Source organism: Stegodyphus dumicola, chromosome 8, assembly GCF_044657685.1.
Source record: "Stegodyphus dumicola isolate Sdum_Otavi_A_Nest chromosome 8, ASM4465768v1".
NCBI classification, from domain to species: domain Eukaryota; kingdom Metazoa; phylum Arthropoda; class Arachnida; order Araneae; family Eresidae; genus Stegodyphus; species Stegodyphus dumicola.
Window position 1 is genome coordinate 54,748,789 of NC_140775.1, and position 21,612 is coordinate 54,770,400.

Sequence of the window (21,612 nt, forward strand, 5' to 3'; positions counted from 1 at the left end):
TAAGAAATAATAAAGTTTGGATTGGACTGAAAGATAGTTATTCTGATTTTTTCCCACATGAATAGTCATGAAAGTTGAGTATATTGCTCAAGACAGCATAATAATCGTCTACATGGATAGGAAAAAATTATATTGGCAACTGAAACATTGGTTTGAATAGTCAGTAAAGAGCATGTTGATGTTTAAGAGGCTGATTTTCAATTTCATTTGAAGGTGCAGATAATGAACTATGCTAACTAAAAAGAAGCTGACTTCTCAAAAGAAATCACCCTTTTAAAAGCTTATTTCATTTTTATTGCATGATGATATCTTTTTGCACAATGCATTTATCATCAAGTAATTTATTACAAAGGAAATTTTAACTGTAAAAATACTGATTTTTATTTAAGCTTTAGATTATTTTACGTTAAGCTATTCTTAACATTTATTCTTTGTAGTTTTCAGATTTCACATCAGTAGAATCTTTTTCAATCTTGAAAGGAAATTTCACATTAAAGGAGAAGAGTATTTAAGAAAATAAAATTTAAAAAAAAAATAGAATGAGGACATTAAAGATTATTATAATAATTAATTTCTACAGAGAATTATTTGTTGTCTATTAAAATTGGTTTCTTCAAGTATTAAATTGTTATGAATATAAGTTTCAAATTTAAGGCCGCTATGTGTGCAACCAAATTGATTCCTATAATTCCAGCCTGTAAACACCTCTAATTCTGCCTATGATTACACTTGAAATAAAACTAGTTTTCATCATAAGTGAGTTCCCCCCTCCCAACAGTATGACTCTAATGTTGCTTTCTGAGACAGGTTTCCCTGAAAACTCTTAATAATATTTGGCTGTATGTTTTGTGAACAGTTGAACTAGTAGCATAGTTATAAAAGATATTCCTAATGCAGAACTTCCTTTCTAACTCTTCTGCCTTCACTTTGTCTGCATCAAAAATAAAGACTGATGAAAATGTTAAAATCTAATATTGCATTAATTTCAACAGTCTGCATATTTCTGTCTACTTTTAATTTTTAAAGTAGTAATGTACCTTTACAAAGTATTTTGACAATTTTTGGTTTATATCGTTCTATTTTCAAAATAGAAATACAGAAACAAAAATCTTTTAAAATTGAAATACTTGATTATCAGTTAAATTTGTCTTTTATATATCTGGCAACAAGGCTGGTCTGTTTGCATTCAGAATACCATGATTCATGGTTGTGTTATTAGACTTTTTATGGCTTTTATGCATTCAGTCATGGAATTAATCCTTGCAAAATTTTTTCAAGGAAGGACTTCTAATTAATTGTCAAGAATCTTTAATTATTTAATGAAAGTTTTAGCATTCAATTTTTGACATGTAAATTTTTAGAGAGTCAGAGAGGAAATATCTGCAAGATAAACTCAATTGAACTTGCTTTACTATGGTAAAAAAATATGCAGAAAGTAAGGGCATCTGATGGCTAATTTAATTAATTTAATATTTCTTTGTAAGTGGACTCTTGACATTATCATCCTAAATTTAATAGTGTTTATCTAATTGAAAAATTTAAATTAAACTGAAATATGAGTTTCTTACTAGTGTAACATTTAACATTCATTAACTTGTAATATTTCAAGTTAAATTATGAATTGATCATTAGTAGAAAGGGGAATGGCCTTATAAAGAGCCATTAGAATCTGTTAAAGTGTATTTTTATGTAAATTTGAATGACCTATGTAGTAGACAACTGACTATTCAGTGTAACAGTAATGTGCAGAAATTAACTTCTTTTACAGAGGCAGGTGCAATATTGTTGCTTCTTTGAAATTTTCTCATGAAAAACTCAGTTATCATACATCATCTTATAATAAGTCATAAAAAGTGTACAAATGGCCTTTTCTCATTTGAGCTGATCATGTGAGATAAAGTTACTTGCTAATGCAAGTGCCTCAAAGGTTCAGATTTATTAGATGCTGTGATAGTTGTTATCAGGCTAAGTATAGTTTACAGTGCCTTATTTCCTGTGACCTGATGCAGTTGATTAAAAAGATTGTCATAAAAAGGTACATCAAAATTTATTATTGACTACCACAGCATTTCATAAATTCCTATTATAAATATGCTGCACAAAGCCTGAGATCAGGGCTTGTTGAAACTTTTGATTTCGGATTTGGAATTTTTCTAGATATTAGATTATCAGTTTAAAGCTAGTGAGATGACATGTAGAAATTATAAAATTAAAGATATGAAATAGTGGTTTATGAAATAATGAAACATTTATGACCTTAAGGTATGAAAACTTACAAAAAAAGAGGGGGAAAGGCTCAGTATTTATTTGGTTGCTGTATTATGCAAGTTGTTTAAAATGCTTTGTTTTTCATGCTAATACTTTTTCTTTAACTGTATAGATGGGCATAATATCTTGTTCAGTTACAAAGTCATTTATAAAATGTATCTTTTGCATATGGAAAGAAATTTCTCACATTTCTTGCTGTAAACACACTCAACACTTAGCAGAGTTAACTGAAGTCTGTAATCATTATCAAGTGTAAGGTCAGCATAAATGATAAAAGGTTACCATGCTCTTTGGTATTAAGTTATCAATATTTAAAAAAAAAATTGCTTAGACTTCATTAGGTGAATTATTTCTCAAGTTGATAGTGATGTGGAGATGAAAGCAAAAAACTAGTAAATAATGATCCATAGGGTTGGCATCAGGAATATAGATTAGTCAGTAGGTATAAAATAAACAATATTTTGGTTTGATATGTAGTGCCAGGCAAAAAGGTGCTGTGGTGCCAAATTATTAGTCATACAGATTTTATGCTAATAAATTATTGTTTCTTCAGTATAAAGGCATTTTATTTAGTGCCAAAGTGAAATTGAGAATCAGGACTTTCCACATGTTTTATTATGAAAGAATATGAAATATGCATGCTTAAAAAAATGCATTAAAAAAAAGTTGCTGATGGCCCAGAGATCCAATATCTGGATTTTAAACTTTGTACTGCATACATGTATGCATGTATCAATGTAATTTTTGTGTGTTTGATCCATTCAAGCACACAACATTATTTTGACCATTTATATTTTAAGACATGTAATTCATAAAAATTTTCTTTTTAGAAAAAAGAAAATGGTGGAGCTAATTCATCAGCTCCTCATTTCTTGTTGGACTTTAAAGAGAAATGTATATTTCCAGATGCAATAAATTTGATATGCCAATATTTAAAAAAGCTACCAGGTAATTTTTTTAATTTCACATTATTGCAAGGGAAAAAAAAAATAGAGTATCTTCTCTCTTTTTTTTTCATTTATTATTTGACTACAAGTAGTAACCATTTTTACCATGTAAACGATTTTTTTCAGTTCATTAAGAGAAAATTAGAATACTGCATTTTAATTAAAAAATGCAAGTGTCCACATTTTTAAAAATTTTATACTATAATGCTATTAAGTATATTATTAAAATTATATATAAAATTATAACTAAAATATTAATTTGCTTGTTTTGTTGTTCCATAATGCTTTCAATTTTGTTGATGACATTGTTGATTTTTTAATATTGTGCTGTTTAATTGATTCACATAAAATCAATTAATTTTAAAATGTTGGTATTACAAATATTATAATTCATTTGATACAGAGAAATATAATAATATAGAATCAAACAAACAAAAATTGAATAACATGATCATTCATATCTTGAAGTATCCATAAAAGAAATATAAAATTTCATATTGTATTCAAAAAACAATTTGATTGATAATAAATTATAAAAAGCTTTTATTTTGAAAGACATGACAACTTGTAGAGTCCTTTTACTGTATGATTTATATATGTTTTCATATGCACTGCTTTGGTTGCCTAAAAATATGTCAGTGATAAGTTATTTTCATTCATTCATATCATTTTTATTTAATAAGAATCTCGATTCCAGGGATTGAAATTCTCTAAATTCTTTTCTATCAGGCATAAGAAAACTTTTGAATTGTTAACTATCATAGTTTTCATGAAAATACAATATAAAACTGTCTCATTTATGGACACCATTTGTAAAAGTTGGAATCAAAAGCTATGCTAAAATTGCATAAGGCTATGATATTTTAAATTATGTTTGCTAGATTTTTTTTTAATTTAATAGTTTGAAGAAATTGAACACATTAACTGCTGACTCACATTAGGATCAATTTGAGCAGAGTGGTTTAAAGTCCAAAGATATTTATGTTTTCATATAAAACTGCAGGAAAATTGACTCACCAGTGGTACATGTGTGGAAATTACTTATATTCCATAATTGGTGGTTCATCGTATCATATTGCATTGAATAAAGGCACTCTTCTTTAAACTAATTCTACTTTATGTATCAAATACTATGTACAAGTAATATATACAGATTACATGATATTTGGTTTTTATACCACTCTCAACCTCTCTCAACCACATGCTCTTAACTCTCTCTGGTGAAAACTCTTAATTAGCTAAACATACGAGCTGTGCAGTGCCCTCTATCTCTTTTTTTTTTTTCCTACATCGCTCCCTGCTTGTACTCTTTAATAAGGGTACACCAACTTACTTACGTATCACTATTACCATTAATTAATGATACTTTATAGTACGACATATATAAATCAATAATATATACTAGTACACATCAAAACCACAAATAAACATAATAATTAATAATGTAGTAAAAACTCAAATAATATCAAAAATTCTAAATTAAATTTCGAAAGGATTTGGATCGATCTTGTACTTTGGGCGTGCGAATGAGGCACGCTCGAACATGTCCATCACGTTTTCAATTACACGCATGTACCAAAGTAGTTTGGATTGTTTTGGTCCTTCTACCAACACAACGTCTCCAGTCTTAAGATTCTGCTCAATTGTAGGATTAGCAAAGTTATGTGCATTTCTGAGATGGAGTAATGTAAAGCAGATTCATAAAAAATAAAATTAAAAATTAATTAATTAAATTAATAACAAATAATTGAACAATAAATTAAAATAACGGAACATATTTTATTTTGGGCTTCGCCTGAATTAAAACCCTATATGTGTACAGAAAAGAGAGTCAACCAAAATAAAATTAAGGAAATTAAAAACATATATCTGTGCATAACTTTGTTATTATACACTCACTTCCAAAAGTTAAGCATGGAGAGGAAAATGCTAATTTCCACAAGCCATTCAGAATTGAAGAGGATACAATTTGCTACAGAGGTAGATGGAAGTATGCAAATATGTTAGGTAACAGCCAATCGCACTTTCATGTCAAGAAATATGCAAAAAACGCAGTTTTATATGAAGCCAGCTTTATGAAAGGTTATAGAAGTTGATTGTAAGTGCTGATAGAAGGTGTTTAAAACTTTTGTACAATTTGTTTTCAAGACATACATGTTTCTATGACTTCCAGAAGACGAATAGAAGATTCTGAGCGCTGGCATGCTGTGGGGCGCATTGAAGCAGGACAGTCGATCACAGATGTTGCTCTTTTCTTCAGCGTTCATCATTCTGTAATTTCACGTTTATGGAAACAATTCCAAACCACACAGACAGTCGTCCGAAGGCCCGTAGCCGGTCGCCCAAGTGTTACAATCCCCTCGGAAGATCGATATATTGCTATTGTAGCCAAGCGGAATCGCAGAGCGACCTCCACACGTGTGTCATCTATGGTTACAGCGTCCATTGGCAAGGCAATATCTGCAGCTACTGTACGCCGAAGATTACATATGAAGGGACTGTATGCCCGGGTACCTCAAGTTTGTGTTCCTCTATCCGTCCAATCAAGACGGGCACGGTTACAGTGGTGCTGGGAACATGTCAATTGGAATGTGTCTGACCGGTGCAATGTCATGTTTACTGATGAGTCAAGATTTGCTCGAGCCAGATGACAAGCGTATAAGGATATGGTATGAACAATGAACACGCAATCAGTCCCAAAACATCACCGAACATTATGCAATCCGAGGCAGAATCATTATGGTGTGGGCAGGGATTTCATTAGGATGCCGCAACGACCTGCATATCTTTAACCCTTTGATGTGCGGTGGTCGCGCCTTGAAACCACCAATTTTCAAATTTTTTATCCTCTTCCTTCTGAAACTTTGAGTGAAAATCAATTAATTACTGATCTTTTACCTACTACTGAAATGACTACAGAATCATACTTGTTTTAGGTCTTAGTACTTCAAATCAGATGCCTTTTAAAATTCGTTTTCAATGAGAAACAAAAAAACTTTCTTTTATTAATATAAACAACTTTAAATTTCAAAAGTTATTCATCACACATCATGATTTCTATCATAAACAATAAAAAATAGGAATAATTAAACTCCATATATAAAAAAAACCCCTCTATATGTATGGCATTTGCTTTGTGGTTTCAGGGCGTGACCACTGCCCCACTACTGCATTGTGTCACAATGCTCTAGAGGCTCGGTGGTCGCACCTTGAAACCACTGCTCTTCACAATGGTGTTTTCTTGCTTCTCAAACAGGAATGTTTATTTTTACCCGGATAGGTTTTTGGGTTTTGAAACCAAAGAGTTATTTTATTACTAAACAATACATGCACCTGCCCAGTAAAAAGGTCTTTTTTTTCCAGAGACTTTTCTCTGACCTCAACACACTTGCTCCCCAAGCTAGTATTGTGATTTTATAAATTATTTCCTGTGGTTTAAATTTAATGTAAATGTACTTTGCTGTAATTAAAAATAGAAATCGCGTAAAGTTTTATTTAAATTAAAAATATTTTCTGAATATTTTGAGACGAAATACGAATAAAATAAGTATGAATGGGAAGCGAATGATCCATACCAAAGCCAAAAAGACCAAGCACCCCCTTCCCATTAACATAAAAAAAACCACAAATTTCATATGCCAGATGAAAGGAAACTAAATAACGCTGGACATGTACTGGTGAAATTTAGATCCAATCAGTGTACATTTTGTAGCACAGGGAAGTAACATCATAGAAGAAAATACATGTACGAAACATGCAGTGTGGGTCTATGCACGTACCAAAAAGACAAAACATGCTTTGAACAGTGTCACAAAAAATATTTGTTCTTTAAAATTAAAAAAAAAAAAAAAAAGAAAAAAAAAAAAAAAAAAAAAACCACTGAGTCTTTTTTTTTAATCTTTATTGTACTGAGTTTTTTAATCCATGTAGTCAAATGTCCTTATTATGTAGGTACTTATACTTTCACTGCTATAGAAAAATTACATAAATGTTTATTTTTTAATTTTTTCTGACGATTTAGTTTGTAAAATAATGTAAAAAGTATATATATTATGCAATTCTTACATGCATTTTGTTTTAAATTCATAAATTTCATAGAGTTTTTAGTTAAAAAATTATAAAAATAATATTGCACATGTCAAAGGGTTAAACGGGGTTCTTTGATGGCTGTCCGGAATCGGATGAAGTCCTAGAACCGATTGTAAGATTGTACACTGTAGCAGTTGGCCCTACTTTTGTTTTAATGGACGATAACGCACGTCCCCATAGAGCTGACATTGTCGATGACTACCTGGAGAGTGAAGGGATTGCGCATATGGCTTGGCCAGAATATTTGCCTGACCTTAATCCCATTGAAAATCTTGGGATGCTCTCGTCTGTGCTGTATCTTCATGTTTCCCACCTCCAGCCACTCTTATTGAGCTGGAAACTGCTCTACAAGAAGAATGGCAATTGCTTAATTCTGCGGTGGTTGACCACCTAATTGAAAGCATGGTCACAAGGTGTAAACTTTGTATACAGATAAGGGGGGATCACATACCCTATTAATGTCCTTTTTTTCATTTTATGCTGTTTATTTTCACCTTATACATAATTCTGTTTAAGTCACTAGTATGTCGTTATCTGTCATTTCTGTATATAATTATTGATTTTGTTTTATGCATGAATATATATGCTACTTTCCTGCCGAATTTTGTGTCGATCAAAGCAGTGTTTGTTGATTTTTTTGCATTTTACATCTTCGTGCTTAACGTTTGGAAGTGAGTGTATTTGTGTGACAAAGGGAAGTGTCCCTTGTATAAGTCCGACAAAGGTCTCAGATTCGACAAAAATCTCAGATTACATGGAACTATCACTGGGAAATGACGTTTAGGTCCGGCATACTCCTTTTTAAGGCATTGCAGTGTGATGATGGGATTGCGTTTTGAGCCAATTTTGGTTGCCTATTTGCATTCGGCGATGCAACTTATACCTCATATGTATATTGTTTGTTTTAACTCCCATTTGTATTTTCGTACCTTTTCTTTTAGCATTTTTTCTTTTAGTATTTTTTTAGCATGACTGTATAGTCTTGCTTTGCTGTCTTTTTATGGTGAGTAAACTTATGGCATTATTTTAATAAAGCTTGCAATATATCTTTCTATATATGTGATTTTATAAGTGAGTTTTTGTTTCTCTCTCCATTTTTTTAAAATGCCCTAAGATAGTAATATTAACTCTTGTTAACTTATAACTTGTATTATTAGTAATATTAACTCTCGTTAACTTATAACTTGTATTATTAAAGGTATTTTCCGTGATGACAGATGCAGAATAGAGCATGTTGCTCGTTTTTTTATTCCTGATTTTTTTGGCTTTCCCCGCATTACAATACCTGAAGATGAAATGGAAGATGAAGAGGAAGATGATGGTCAGTAGTGTTATTGTTTTATTTTGTATTCTAGCAAAATTTGCAAATTTTCATAATTTAATTCATTTACATTAATTATTCAGTTGCTTAATTTGAAAATATGATGTTATTAATGACTGTAATTATAGAAAGAGATATGCAATATTAAATTGTATATGTTGTTAAAATAGTTTTAGTGGAATAAGAAACATTTTTCTCTAAGCTTTTAAGAATGAAGTCTGTAATTGTAATTCAAATTTTTTGTGCATGAGAGTTTTCAAAGTCCCCCCCCCCCCAATTATGATCGTATTTTCTAATAATGAGTAGCATAAAGGAGATGAGGGTTTTCTTCGGAAGTCTTCTGTGAAATGCTTTTTCTTTGAAATGGGTAATTAATTTAAATTAAATTGCTGTGATCTGCAAATGAATAGTGCAGTATACTTTTAACCAATGCAAAATATTAAAAATTAATTGCAGATTTTTTTTAAAAATAACCATTGCACCTAGATTTACAATATTTTTAGGGTTGTTCGACTTAACTATTATGAGTGAAAAAATATTAAATAGACTTGAAAATAAATTAGAATAGTTTTATATTTTTATCAAGCACTAGTAATTTGAGTCTCAAATTATACTATTTCATTTTGCACAAGGTAGCTTGCATAAATTTTAACACAATCTACAAAAAATTAGTGTCAAAGTAAACTGTTGATCTGAACTATAATCTTTTAATTAGTTCAATTTTTAAAATTAATTAAACATTAATGTTAAAATGTAATTAATGCTAATTTTTTGGATGCAATTATGCTGAAAAAATACATTTTATTTAATGCATCTTCATAATTATGGTTTATGTAAATTGTCCTGATATTATGGATGCAATTATGCTGAAAAAAATACATTTTATTTAATGCATCTTCATAATTATAGTTTATTTAAATTGTTGTCCTGATATTTATGCTCTGAAAATTTTGAGAGCAAGTCAAAATAATAATAATAATAATAATAATAATAATGTTTTGAGAAAAAGCCATTTAAAGTTAAAATTTCACTTTTGAAATTTAAATTTAATTTTAATGACAGTAAGTTGCTTTCTGTGTGATAATTGAACATTTAAAAATAACACCTGGTGATATTAGGATAATGATTTGTAAAATGGCACAAAATATACTACCAAAGGACAGAAATTTTTTTAATGTTAATGTATGCTGTTGAACAATTGCTCAGGACAGACAATACTATCACCTATAGAGAAAAAAAGGAAACCACAAAATAAAAGAAAGCAAAATGTGAAAAATTAGAATAAGTGCAGAAAATAAGAAGTGTCAATTCATACCTGTTTAAGTAATTACAATTTTTAATTAAAATTTTAATATTATCTTGATACTAAAAATAATAATTTTTCATTGTTGCAACTATTGATGTTATAACAGTATTGGATATTTTAAATTTTCAACTGATTAGCTTGAATAAAATTAGATAAACTTATAATAGTTTTATAAATTAAAATTTTCTCTCTTTTTGATATAAGCCTTATTTCTGTATTTAAAAAACTTCAAAAGTTATACTGATTCTCTTTATTTTTTCTTGTATCTTTTACTATTTAAATTTAATAGAATTTTGTTGCTAACAATGCACATGCTCAAATATGAAACTGCACTTGATATAAAACACTTTATACATAAGTAAATATTTATTCCAGCCACAAAAATTTATATGACATTATAAGAATTTCATATAAACGTATTGCTAAATTATTTATTTTTATACATAAACTACTTTTGTATTTTATGTATAAAAATAAATAATTTAGCAATTTTTGGCAACTTGCTAAAAACAGCTTTCATCTAGTTTTTATAACAGTACCTTAAACCTCATATTACATTACCTGTAAATCCACTTTTTCAGTCATAATAAAATTATTGTCATTATTTTTATATTTATTATATATATATCTTCTTTTTTATTTTTAATATTATATTTTTAACTATAGTATAATATTACCTTAAATGTTCCATTGATATGTATATCATGTTTATTTAACCATTTTATAATCATATTCACTTATTATTTCTACAAAGATATTTTTCTCTATTGTAATACAAATTTCCTTACTTTTTGTTATAATAACTATATGTCTAATATATGTCTAATATATGTCTAATATATGTCTACATCATAAAATGAGTCATCTCAATGTGATGCCAGATAGTAACTCTGAATATGATCTTACAACTGAGTCCATCGTAGATGAATCACAGGATCTCATCCAGAATCAGAAAAGTGCTGCACTAAATATTAAAGACGTCAAATTTTAAGTCGAGTATCACTCTCTAAATACACTTTGATCAACGAAAATCTACTGTATCTAAAGAAGACAAATGCTGAGACTTCTTCCCAAGCTTTATTAATGAAATTTAAACAATTTAGGATGTTGAAGTGATAATTCCAAAATTCTGTCAGTGTAAGGCTTGTATTTTTGGTTACTTCAAAACACCTTTGAAACAATTCCTTCGTGTACAGGTTCTTAAAGTTGAAAATAACTTACTGTCCATAGTCTGGAGAAGTGGAGTGTTGTTAGGAGGAAGAAACTTGATTTTTATGAACTAAAATTCCTCCGACAAATCATCTCCAAACCCTGGAGGATGCACAGGAACATTATCAAGGATGACCAAAGCCTTGAGTGGCAACTTATTGTTGTGAAGGTATTTCTTCACTGAGGGATTAAAAACTTCACTGAGCCACTTAATGAAAAATTACCATGTTACCCAGAATTTGCTGTTGTCCCACCACATCACATTCATTTGGTTTTTCTGCACCTTCCGCCTCTTGAAAGCTCATAGATTTTTCTGAGTGGTAGAGGAGCAATGGCTTGATTTTACAATCTCCGTTTGTGTTGGCGCAAAACAAGAGGGTAAACCTATCTTTCATTGCCTTATGGCTAGGCAAAGATTTCTCCTCTTGTATGATGTAGGACCTCTTAGGCATTTTCTTCCATAAAAGACCTGTGTAGTCACAACTAAACACTTGCTGGGGAAGAAAACCCTCATCATTATTAAATTGTAGAAACTCAGGCCGAAATTTATTAGCAGCAGCTGTATCAGAGCTTGCAGCCTCCCCGTATCACACAACACTGTGAGCACTGGTTCCCTTTTAAAAATTTTTTTTACCATCCACAGCTTGCCTTAAATGCCATCTCATCTTCAGTCAATGTACCTGGTGTTTTTTTGGAGAAGGTCCAAGTGCAGATCAGCATCTTTCAGGTGTTTTGGATGGTGCTTGGAAGTAGCATGACTCCTTTAGCCATATCAAGTTTCTTAATTTATTCCTTCTTCTTCAGAACAGTGCATATTTTCAATGTCAAACAGCCATAAATCTTTGCCAATTCCTTCCCTTTTACACCATGCTTAAGTTTATCTATGATTTCTTTCTTAATTTCAACGGTCAAGCCTTCCTTCTTTTCCTTTGCAGCATTATCTGAGGCAATAATCTTCTTGGGAAGCATCATGAAATAGTTATTTTCATATTAAATGTAAAAAACAATTAACTGATAAGCTCACAAACACAGAGATCAAAGAACACTAAGTGATCTCACAAGGGGATTCTCCGAGTCAAGCTAGAATGGGAAATGCGGCACTTATACCAACAGCCTGGCTCGTTGCTCATTACTGGAATCAGTGCTCATATTTAGAGATGAAATTTTTGCTCATACTTTCCTTGCATCTCATATTTCTCATATATAAAGATGCTTGAATCTCGAGGTTCCAGTATATTTACTTATTTATTTGATCAGTTTTGAACTTAAATTTTGGTATTAACGCAGCAGGTGATCTACCTATTATGTATTAGTTATTTAGTTAGTTCTTAGATGGCGCTACTGTTAAACATATTGAAATAATAATAATAAATGAATTAATTAAAACTATATTGAATTAATAATAAAAAAACAAATTTATTAAAAATAAATGGAATTAGTTTATTTAATTTAAAATTTTATCGAGTTTTCATTTCCATTAAACTTTACAAAAACAGAAACAGAATTGACCTTTAAAAAGATCATTTACCTATACAGAATACAAATGTCACTCAATATGGCCCAAAACTGCTCTTCACTTTTATTAATGGATCTCCACCAAGCTTCAGCAAGGTGACGTGGAAGCATTTCTGCTGTAGTACACAGCATGTTTCATAAAATTTTCGGTTTCGAAATCCCCCCAACACTATTCAGTCGTTTGGGTGTTGGTGCCATCTGCAGGATTCATAAAGTTCTTTTGGTGGTTTATGGTTCAATGATTATATCCCAGTTGACTTGGCCCTTTATAAAGTGGCCATTCATCACTCATGATAGTTAAACTGCATCTTATTTCCCACTATATTATTTGTTGTAACATTGTGGCATCTCTCCATTCAATGATGAAAAAATGTGTTTCCATTTTATCCATTCGCCACGCTCTACCCAGGGTCCTTCAATTTGTTTTTCAGAGTTTCTTTTATTTACAATGTCTTCTGTGTCAGAATCATCTGAAGACAGCTCTTCCCCTTTTTCATTTCCAAGAAGCATGCGACCCCCCCCCCCTTATATTTTCATTTTCCTCATTTCTTCATCAATTTCCACCATTTGCCCGGGGTTTCCCAAGGGTTGTCTCTTTTCGAACATCTCTACACTGACATCATGACACAAATTGTACTAATCGCACACAGTGTGATGTGTTTTATCAGTAAAATTCTGAGTAGTTACTTGGGAAGTTTCATAGTTCCAAAATCTCTGGTAATGAAAGTTTGCTATTTCAGCGACTTCTAACATCCTCAAAGGTAAAAAAAGAGTTTTGTTTTCGATTGATACATTTGGCATCCTTTGTAGGAACCTCTTAGACTTTTGTATTTTTCATCTTTTTTTTTTTTTTTTTTTTCCCTTGTTATTTTTCGGTTTTCAGCACCACACTTTAGACAGGTAGGAAGGCTATTTTGTGATGGGAGCAACCCATCTTGGCGAAGAAATTGAATAGTTGTCTTAGCGTCGGGATTCTTTTCTTACATCCACTATGCGTATCTTTTTGATTTTGCATTGTTATTTAACAGGACAGAAATTCACAACCAACATCATCAAAATACTTTATTCTACTACTCTTTTAAAAAGTGCATGAGTAATTAATATCGTCTGCCACCGTGGTTAAATTCCTTATGTCTTTTTTTTTTTTTTTAATTACAAATGCTTTGAATGTTTTTTAATATCATGACGCGCCATCTAGTGGTAGACTGTGGAAATTGCTAACAGTTGATTCGTTGATGGCTATGATTTGATAAAATTCAGCAGCTTTCATATTCGAATGTGCCATAAAGAATGATTAATTTTAAAAGCATAAAAACACAATGTGAAAAACCACAAGATGATCTGTTTTATGGGGAGGAGCTGTATTTATAGTTATCAACATCTTCTCAAATTCTGTGCCATCTAAGAATTAACTAAATACCGTATATACCCGCGTATAAGTCGAGATATTTTGGACCAAAAAAAAAAAAAAAAAAAGACTTCAAAGGGGGGGTCGACTTATACGCGGGGCCATAAAAAATTAAAAGAATCGGAAGTTCAAAAATTTCTTTACATAATGCAGTTGTTTTCTTCCCGCACTCAAATTGGATGACTTATCAAATAAGTCACTTACTTGAAGTAATTTCATGACTTAAATTATGTGACGAACTAATCACAGAGTTTCATACTTTAACTAGAGTAAGTTTCGATTAAACCAAAGAATTTTCGGCCCCCGAACAACCGATCAATATCGAGCAATAAAAAAGTTTCACCAACACACCAAAAAAATGCAGATATTTTTTACGTACGTATAAGTCTTTATAATATTTATTGTTCATTCATGAAATACTTTTGTTAACAGGTGTTTCGGCTACCAGAGCTCTCTGCCTGTCTGTTAGATATTATTTCGCAATGCGCAGATTGTATGCGTAGTTCGCATTTTGTTCTTGCATTCTTAAAACCGCTAATTGTAACTCTGTCGTTTTACTTTGTGCTGTGTTGTGTTCGAAAGTTCAAACCGCGAATAAAGGTTAAATTTACTGTCCACTCGCAGTGATGTATTCTTAGGTTTATTAATTTAAAGTTAAGATACCGCTTCGCTACATTATTTAGTCGTCCTATGCCGGAGCTTCGAGAAAAACCCGCGCTTGTGAATAAGAATTCTACGTGTCCGTAATGAAGTTGATACTGCAATTTCGGTTTAGAATTCTCAAGACTTACGGAATGGATACAGTGTTCGAGGTGAGTGAAATAGTTAACGCATTTTAATTGCATTTGAGATTTCCTTATTGCTACTATTGTTGTGTTTAAAGTATTAGTAAAATCGAGAATTTAGAATATTTTCAAAATGTCAGATATAGAAAAAAAGCGAAAGAAAATTTTGAAAACACAGTTAACTAAATTCATTGAGAGAATAGATTATGATAACTTAGATAATGCTGAAGCTGAATTAATCTTAGAAAAATGTAAAATCTTTAAGGAAGATTTTAAATCTCTATTTAGAGAAATTTATACAAATTGTGATGATGAAAAAATAGACACTTTCGTTGAGGAAGAACAGTCGATTTTAGAGAAAATTGAGGAGGTTCACTTGAAAATTATTCGTAAGTTAAAGGTTTACAAAGTCGTAAATGCAAATGGCGACAAACCTGTCGTACCTGAATCAATCTCTGAAAGTTTAAAGTTACCGAAATTATCTTTACCCACATTTAACGGAAATTTAACTGAATGGATAACATTTAAAGATTTATTTAACGCTAGTGTTCGCAACAATCCAAATCTTTCTGGAGCTCAAAAATTACAATATTTAAAGAGTTCTTTGAAAAATGATGCTTATCGCATTATTCAGTCAATTCCCATAGCTGATCAAAATTTCAGTATTGCTTGGAATTTACTAGAAGAGAGATTTTCTAATAAGAGAGAACAGATATTTGCTTTTATTAAAAGAATTCTTAACGTTTCACAATTACAAACGGAATCTGCATCCTCGATATTAAGTTTAGTAGATAACGTAAACGAAATAACTCGCTCATTTGAAATATTAGATCAAAGGATAGATAATTTTAGTGATACTTTGTTGTTGTATATTATTTTGCAAAAACTTGACGTTTCGACAAAGTTGTGGTGGGAGCGTCAATTAAAAAAGATGAAATACCAAAGTTGAATGACTTGATAGAATTTTTGAAGAATTACGCTAGAACATTACAGAACAGTAAACCTTTAATTAGTAAAATGCATAAATCAGATAAACCAGTGTATAATAGGGTTACTTCTCTGATTTCTAATTCTACTTGCTTATTTTGTAAAGAAGATCATTTTTTATACAGGTGTTCTAATTTTTTAAATTTACCAGTGCAAAACCGAATAGAGTTTGTTAAGACTAATAAACTTTGTTTTAATTGCTTGTCTAATGTCCATAAAGTTAAAATGTGTAAGAGTGCAAACACCTGCAAGCATTGTTTTAAGCATCATCATAGCATTTTGCATTTAGAAAATAATTTCAAACCAAAAAATGCATCTAGATTCCCTTCACCGGAAGCACAAGTGTTTGTTCCGAAATCGCAAATTAAACCAGAAAACAACTTGAGTGAGGTTTCTCCAACTGTTTGTGCAAACAACTATGAAAATAAACATTTTGGTGCTCATGCTAATGGTAAACGTAGTCATGTACTTTTGTGTACTGCTTTAATTAAGGTTCAAAACTCAAACCAGGAATTCATAAATTGTAGATGTTTACTAGATTCAGGTAGTGAAAAATCATTCATTCGTCGGAAAACAGCTATCAATTTAGGATTGAGCATAAAGGATTCGAAGATATTAGTGTCATGCTTAGGTACTTTCAATACAACTACTACTGGAGAAGTTGACTTGTTGTTTCACCTCATTTTAATACTAATTACAGAATTTCAACGTCCGCTTACATAATAGACAAAATTACAGGAAACAATCCAAGTGTAACATTACCTTTGAATTTATATGAAAGTTTCGGGGATTTAACTTTAGCAGATCCTACATTTCATGAATCGGGAGAAATTGATATTTTACTTAAAGTTAATGTATTCCTTACTTTAATAAATGGCGAGGTAATTAAAAGGGGCAAAAATCTTCCATTTGCATGTTGTTCTAAGTTAGGATGGATAATTGCTGGAACTACACATTTTGAATTCCCAAACCGTAAGCAGGTTTCTGTCAATACGCTAAACGCAAACACGGAGGAATTAGTTAAATCATTTTGGGATTTGGAACAAATTCTCACATCGAAACATTTAACTAAAGAGGAAAGATTGTGTGAAAATCATTTCGTGGAAAATCACGTGCGTAGTGAAAAGGGTCGTTACTCAGTAAAACTGCCATTCAAGCCTAAAAGAAATGAGTTGGGTAATTCCAGACCATCAGCCTTTCGCAAGTTTCTTAGTGTGGAACAAAAATTAATAAAAACTCCTGAAGTATATCAACAGTACTTCATGTCCGAATATTTATCACTTGGACACATGGAAGAATTATCCGATGATAATCCAGATAAAGTAAATTTTCAGTATTATATACCTCATCATCACGTGCTAAAAGAATCAAGTCTTACCACAAAATTACGCGTCGTTTTCAATGCTAGTGCCAAAACTACATCAGGTATATCGCTTAATGACACGCTAATGAATGGTCCCAAGGTACAAGACGACTTATTTACTATTCTTTTGAGGTTTAGATGCTATCCCATAGCCATTACTAGCAACTTATTGAAAATGTATCGACAAGTTCAAATTCATGATGAAGATCGCGATTACCAAAAAATATTTTGGAGAGATGATCCATCGAAGCCAATTAAAACTTACAGGTTGTGCACAGTTACGTACGGCACTACTTCCGCTTCATACCTGGCTACTCGCGTACTCAAACAACTAACAATTGACGAAGGAACTAAATTCCCAAAGGCAGCTGAAATAATATTACACAATTGTTATATTGATGATGTCCTATTTGGTTCAGACACAGTAGAAGACGCAGTAGAGTTAATTTCACAACTGAGTGAACTTGTACAAAAAGGTGGCTTTTAATTGCATAAATGGTGTACTAATGATCGCTCGATTTTGGAAACTGCTTTGAGTGCTCAGAACTCAAATTCTTCATGTGCAGTAGTTGATACTAAATCAATAAAATTATTGGGTTTGGAGTGGTATCCAACGCAAGACGAGTTTACTTGTCACTTTGGAAATCTCGAAAACAGAGAGTGTTCTACTAAAAGAATAATTTTATCTTCTATTTCGAAAATCTTTGATCCACTTGGTTGGTTAGCACCTTTTATAGTTGCAGCAAAAATCTTGCTTCAAGACATATGGAAATTACAAATCTCGTGGGATGATCCCTTGCCAGATGAAATCAATCAAAGATGGAAAATCTATTGTGAAGATGATATCGCAAATCTTGAATGCATTCACATTCCTAGGAGAGTATTATTGCCCAAATCTACAAATGTAGAACTTCATTGTTTCTGTGACGCATCAGAGAAAGCTTATGCCGCAGTGATTTATTTAAAGTCTTCAAATCATTCTTCAATTTCGGTGCAGCTACTAACATCAAAACCTCGCGTAGCTCCCCTGAAAGTAATCTCTATTCCTCGTTTAGAACTCTGCTCTGCAGTTCTATTAGTGCATTTGGTTCAAGCTGTGCAGAATTCATTGCAAATTCATGTTGACAGTATTTACGCACGGAGTGATTCAATGATAGTTTTGTCCTGGATACAATCAGAACCAACACGCTGGCAAACATTTGTAGCCAACCGCGTTTCAGAAATTCAATCAGTCTTACCTTCATCGCATTGGAATCACATAAAAGGAAAGGAGAATCCAGCTGATTGCGCATCAAGAGGTCTTTTGCCTTCAGAGCTTTCTACTCATGACTTGTGGTGGACAGGTCCTCAGTGGCTTAATTCAAATAATATTCCGTTCTCTATCAACTTACCATTTTCAGAAGAGTCTTTAAGGGAACAACGGAAAAATATTTCTTGTTCAATTGGAACAGTCGCTTTGCAAATTCCAGTCCTTAATGAAGTTTCATCATTTTTGAAACTTAAAAGAATCATCGCATGGTGTTTTCGGTTTGCGAATAATTCAGCTAAATCTACCGCAACAAGAATTAAGGGTTACCTTAAAACCGAAGAATTGCAATACGCTAGAAATGCAATTGTTAGAGTAGTTCAAATGGATGAGTTTTTTAATGAATATAATCTTCTGAAAAAGAATCAACCGTTAAACTCAAATAGTAAGATCCTTTCTTTGAACCCGTTTATCGATAAGAATGGACTTATACGCATTGGAGGAAGATTAAGACAATCCAACATCGCGCAGGACAGAAAATATCCTATTTTGTTGCCCAAGAAACATCACATAATACAGATTATAGTGAATCATTTTCATATATTCCATCTTCATGCAGGCCCCCTGCTATTGCTATCAGTAATTAGAAGAGAATATTGGATAATCCACGCTAGGTCAGTTGTAAGACAACAGATTTGGAAATGTGTGAAATGTCATCGTGTAAGAGCTAAAACATCTACTCAGATAATGTCTGATTTATCATCGTCTAGAGTTGTTCCGTCAAAGGTTTTCTCCAAAGTTGGAATTGACTACGCCGGGCCATTTCAAGTGAAGCCCAGGCAAGGTCGAGGAGTAAAACCAATGAAATGCTACATTTGTGTATTCGTGTGTTTTACTACAAGAGCTATACATATTGAATTAGTAGGTAATCTTACATCAGAATCATTTATTGCCACTTTGAAGCGCTTTGTATCTCGAAGAGGAAAACCAATAGAAGTGCATAGCGATTGTGGCACAAATTTTATTGCTGCAGATAAGGAATTGAAAAGAGTAATAAACTCCTTGAAGGAAAATGAATTGGTTAATAAATATTGCTCTACTGAAGGTATTAAGTGGATATTTAATCCTCCCGCAGCGCCACATTTTGGAGGATTATGGGAAGCTGCAGTCAAATTTACAAAGTTACATCTCAAGCGAACCATAGGTGAACAACTTCTAACGCAAGAAGAATTTACGACATTGCTAGCTCAAATTGAAGCTTGTTTAAATTCGCGACCTTTGTGTCCACTGTCTGAAGATCCATCAGAATTTTCTGCACTTACGCCAGGCCATTTTTTAATTGGTACCCCGCTAACTGCCTTACCAGAAGAAAGTTTACACGTTCAAAAAATTCCTATATTGCAACGTTGGAAGCTTGTTGAGAAAATGTTTCAAAGCTTTTGGAAAAGATAGTCCAATGAATACATTTCTAATTTGCAACGACGTTCAAAATGGTTGAAAGTGCAACCTAATTTAAAGGTTAATGATTTAGTTATCATAAAGGAAGACAATTTACCCCCGCTACGATGGAAATTAGGAAGGGTGCTGGAAGTTTTTCCTAGCTCAGATAATATTGTGCGTATCGTGAAGATCAAAACCGCTAACGGAGTATTCAAAAGGCCAATTCACAAACTTAGTGTTTTGCCTATCAATGATTAAGTTTTTTTCCTAAAGCATTATAACTTTGTACTTTGCTTTAGCTATAATTAAGTTCCTGAATTGTATCAAGGCTTCTGTGCATCTGTTTTGAGAATAATTTAGTTTCATTGCATAATTTCATATAATGTTTTCTTGTGAATATTTTGATGATACATTTTTGCATAATTTAATATTGTTATGATAATTTCATTTTGTAAAAGCTTAGTTTGAAATGATGTTTCAACGCCGGGCGCAATGTTTCGGCTACCAGAGCTCTCTGCCTGTCTGTTAGATATTATTTCGCAATGCGCAGATTGTATGCGTAGTTCGCATTTTGTTCTTGCATTCTTAAAACCGCTAATTGTAACTCTGTTGTTTTACTTTGTGCTGTGTTGTGTTCAAAAGTTCAAACCGCGAATAAAGGTTAAATTTACTGTCCACTCGCAGTGATGTATTCTTAGGTTTATTAATTTAAAGTTAAGATACCGCTTCGCTACAACAGGAGTACACGTCAAAATTAAAAAAAAATAGCCCACGCAATAACTGAACAGTTTTGAATATTTCTTTTAACTTTTAAAAAGGGAAAGTGCAGATAGATAATTTTGATTTTGTTTATTTACCGAGGTATTTTTTATCGTATATTTACTTTTTTTCTCAGGTGATTTTGAATAAATGTAGTACTTAAAAAATTGTTTCCGAAGTTTCTCGATCGATTTCGGAAGTGGGGGGTCGACTTATACACGGGTATATATGGTAACTAATATATTCTTAAATTCTGCACCAGTAGTGCCATCTAAGAAAACTAAACAACTAATAAAAAATAGGTATATTGCCTGCTACATTAATACCAAAACTTCTGTTGGCTTCTTCTCACCTCATGCAGCCTGTTAGTATCACAATTTTGAGTTTTTCTTTCTGGGCTGAATATCATGCTGTACTATTGCTAAATGTTTTTAGATTTTATCCTTAATTTCTCCAGTTACATAATTTATATATGATATGATAGTTACACAGCTATCAATTTATCAGTTCATATATTTCGGAATGATCAATGTAATATTTCTTATGATACTGTTGCATGCGTATGGGTTTGTTACGAAATGAATGCACAAGTCCGATGAAAAATGAACAAAATTTATTATTATCACAACAAATAAGCTTAAATTTCCTCAGATATTCATGCAGTGTTATGATATCTCACAGTGGTTATTATCTTTTAACTACTCGAACATTCAAGAGAACTTAATTCAAAACAGCTAGAGAAAGTTAATCCACGAATTCGCTACAGTCAACAAGAGCAGTTTTCTAAACAACTCTTAAAACAACAACAAACTAACTAACTGAACTGAGAGGTTTTCCTCCTTTTTATAAGATTTTTAAATCGCGCGCGAGAATTTTCTGCAATTTTCTCGAAATCGAAAAGAGATATTTATTTATTATATGTTAAATGCACATGCTTGTGTATTTTTAATTTTCCGGCTTAACTTTCCT

At 31.8% G+C, this 21,612-nt stretch overlaps 1 protein-coding gene across 1 annotated transcript in view; it reads left to right on the plus strand.

The window, feature by feature from the left end:
* LOC118194611 (paired amphipathic helix protein Sin3b-like) overlaps positions 1–21,612 on the plus strand; it is a 108,085-nt gene that overhangs the window by 67,947 nt on the left and 18,526 nt on the right. Inside the window, exons 14-15 of the mRNA XM_085821869.1 lie at positions 3,099–3,216; positions 8,503–8,625. Coding sequence (XP_085677995.1) covers positions 3,099–3,216; positions 8,503–8,625 — 241 coding nt within the window. The remainder of the gene's footprint in view (positions 1–3,098; positions 3,217–8,502; positions 8,626–21,612) is intronic.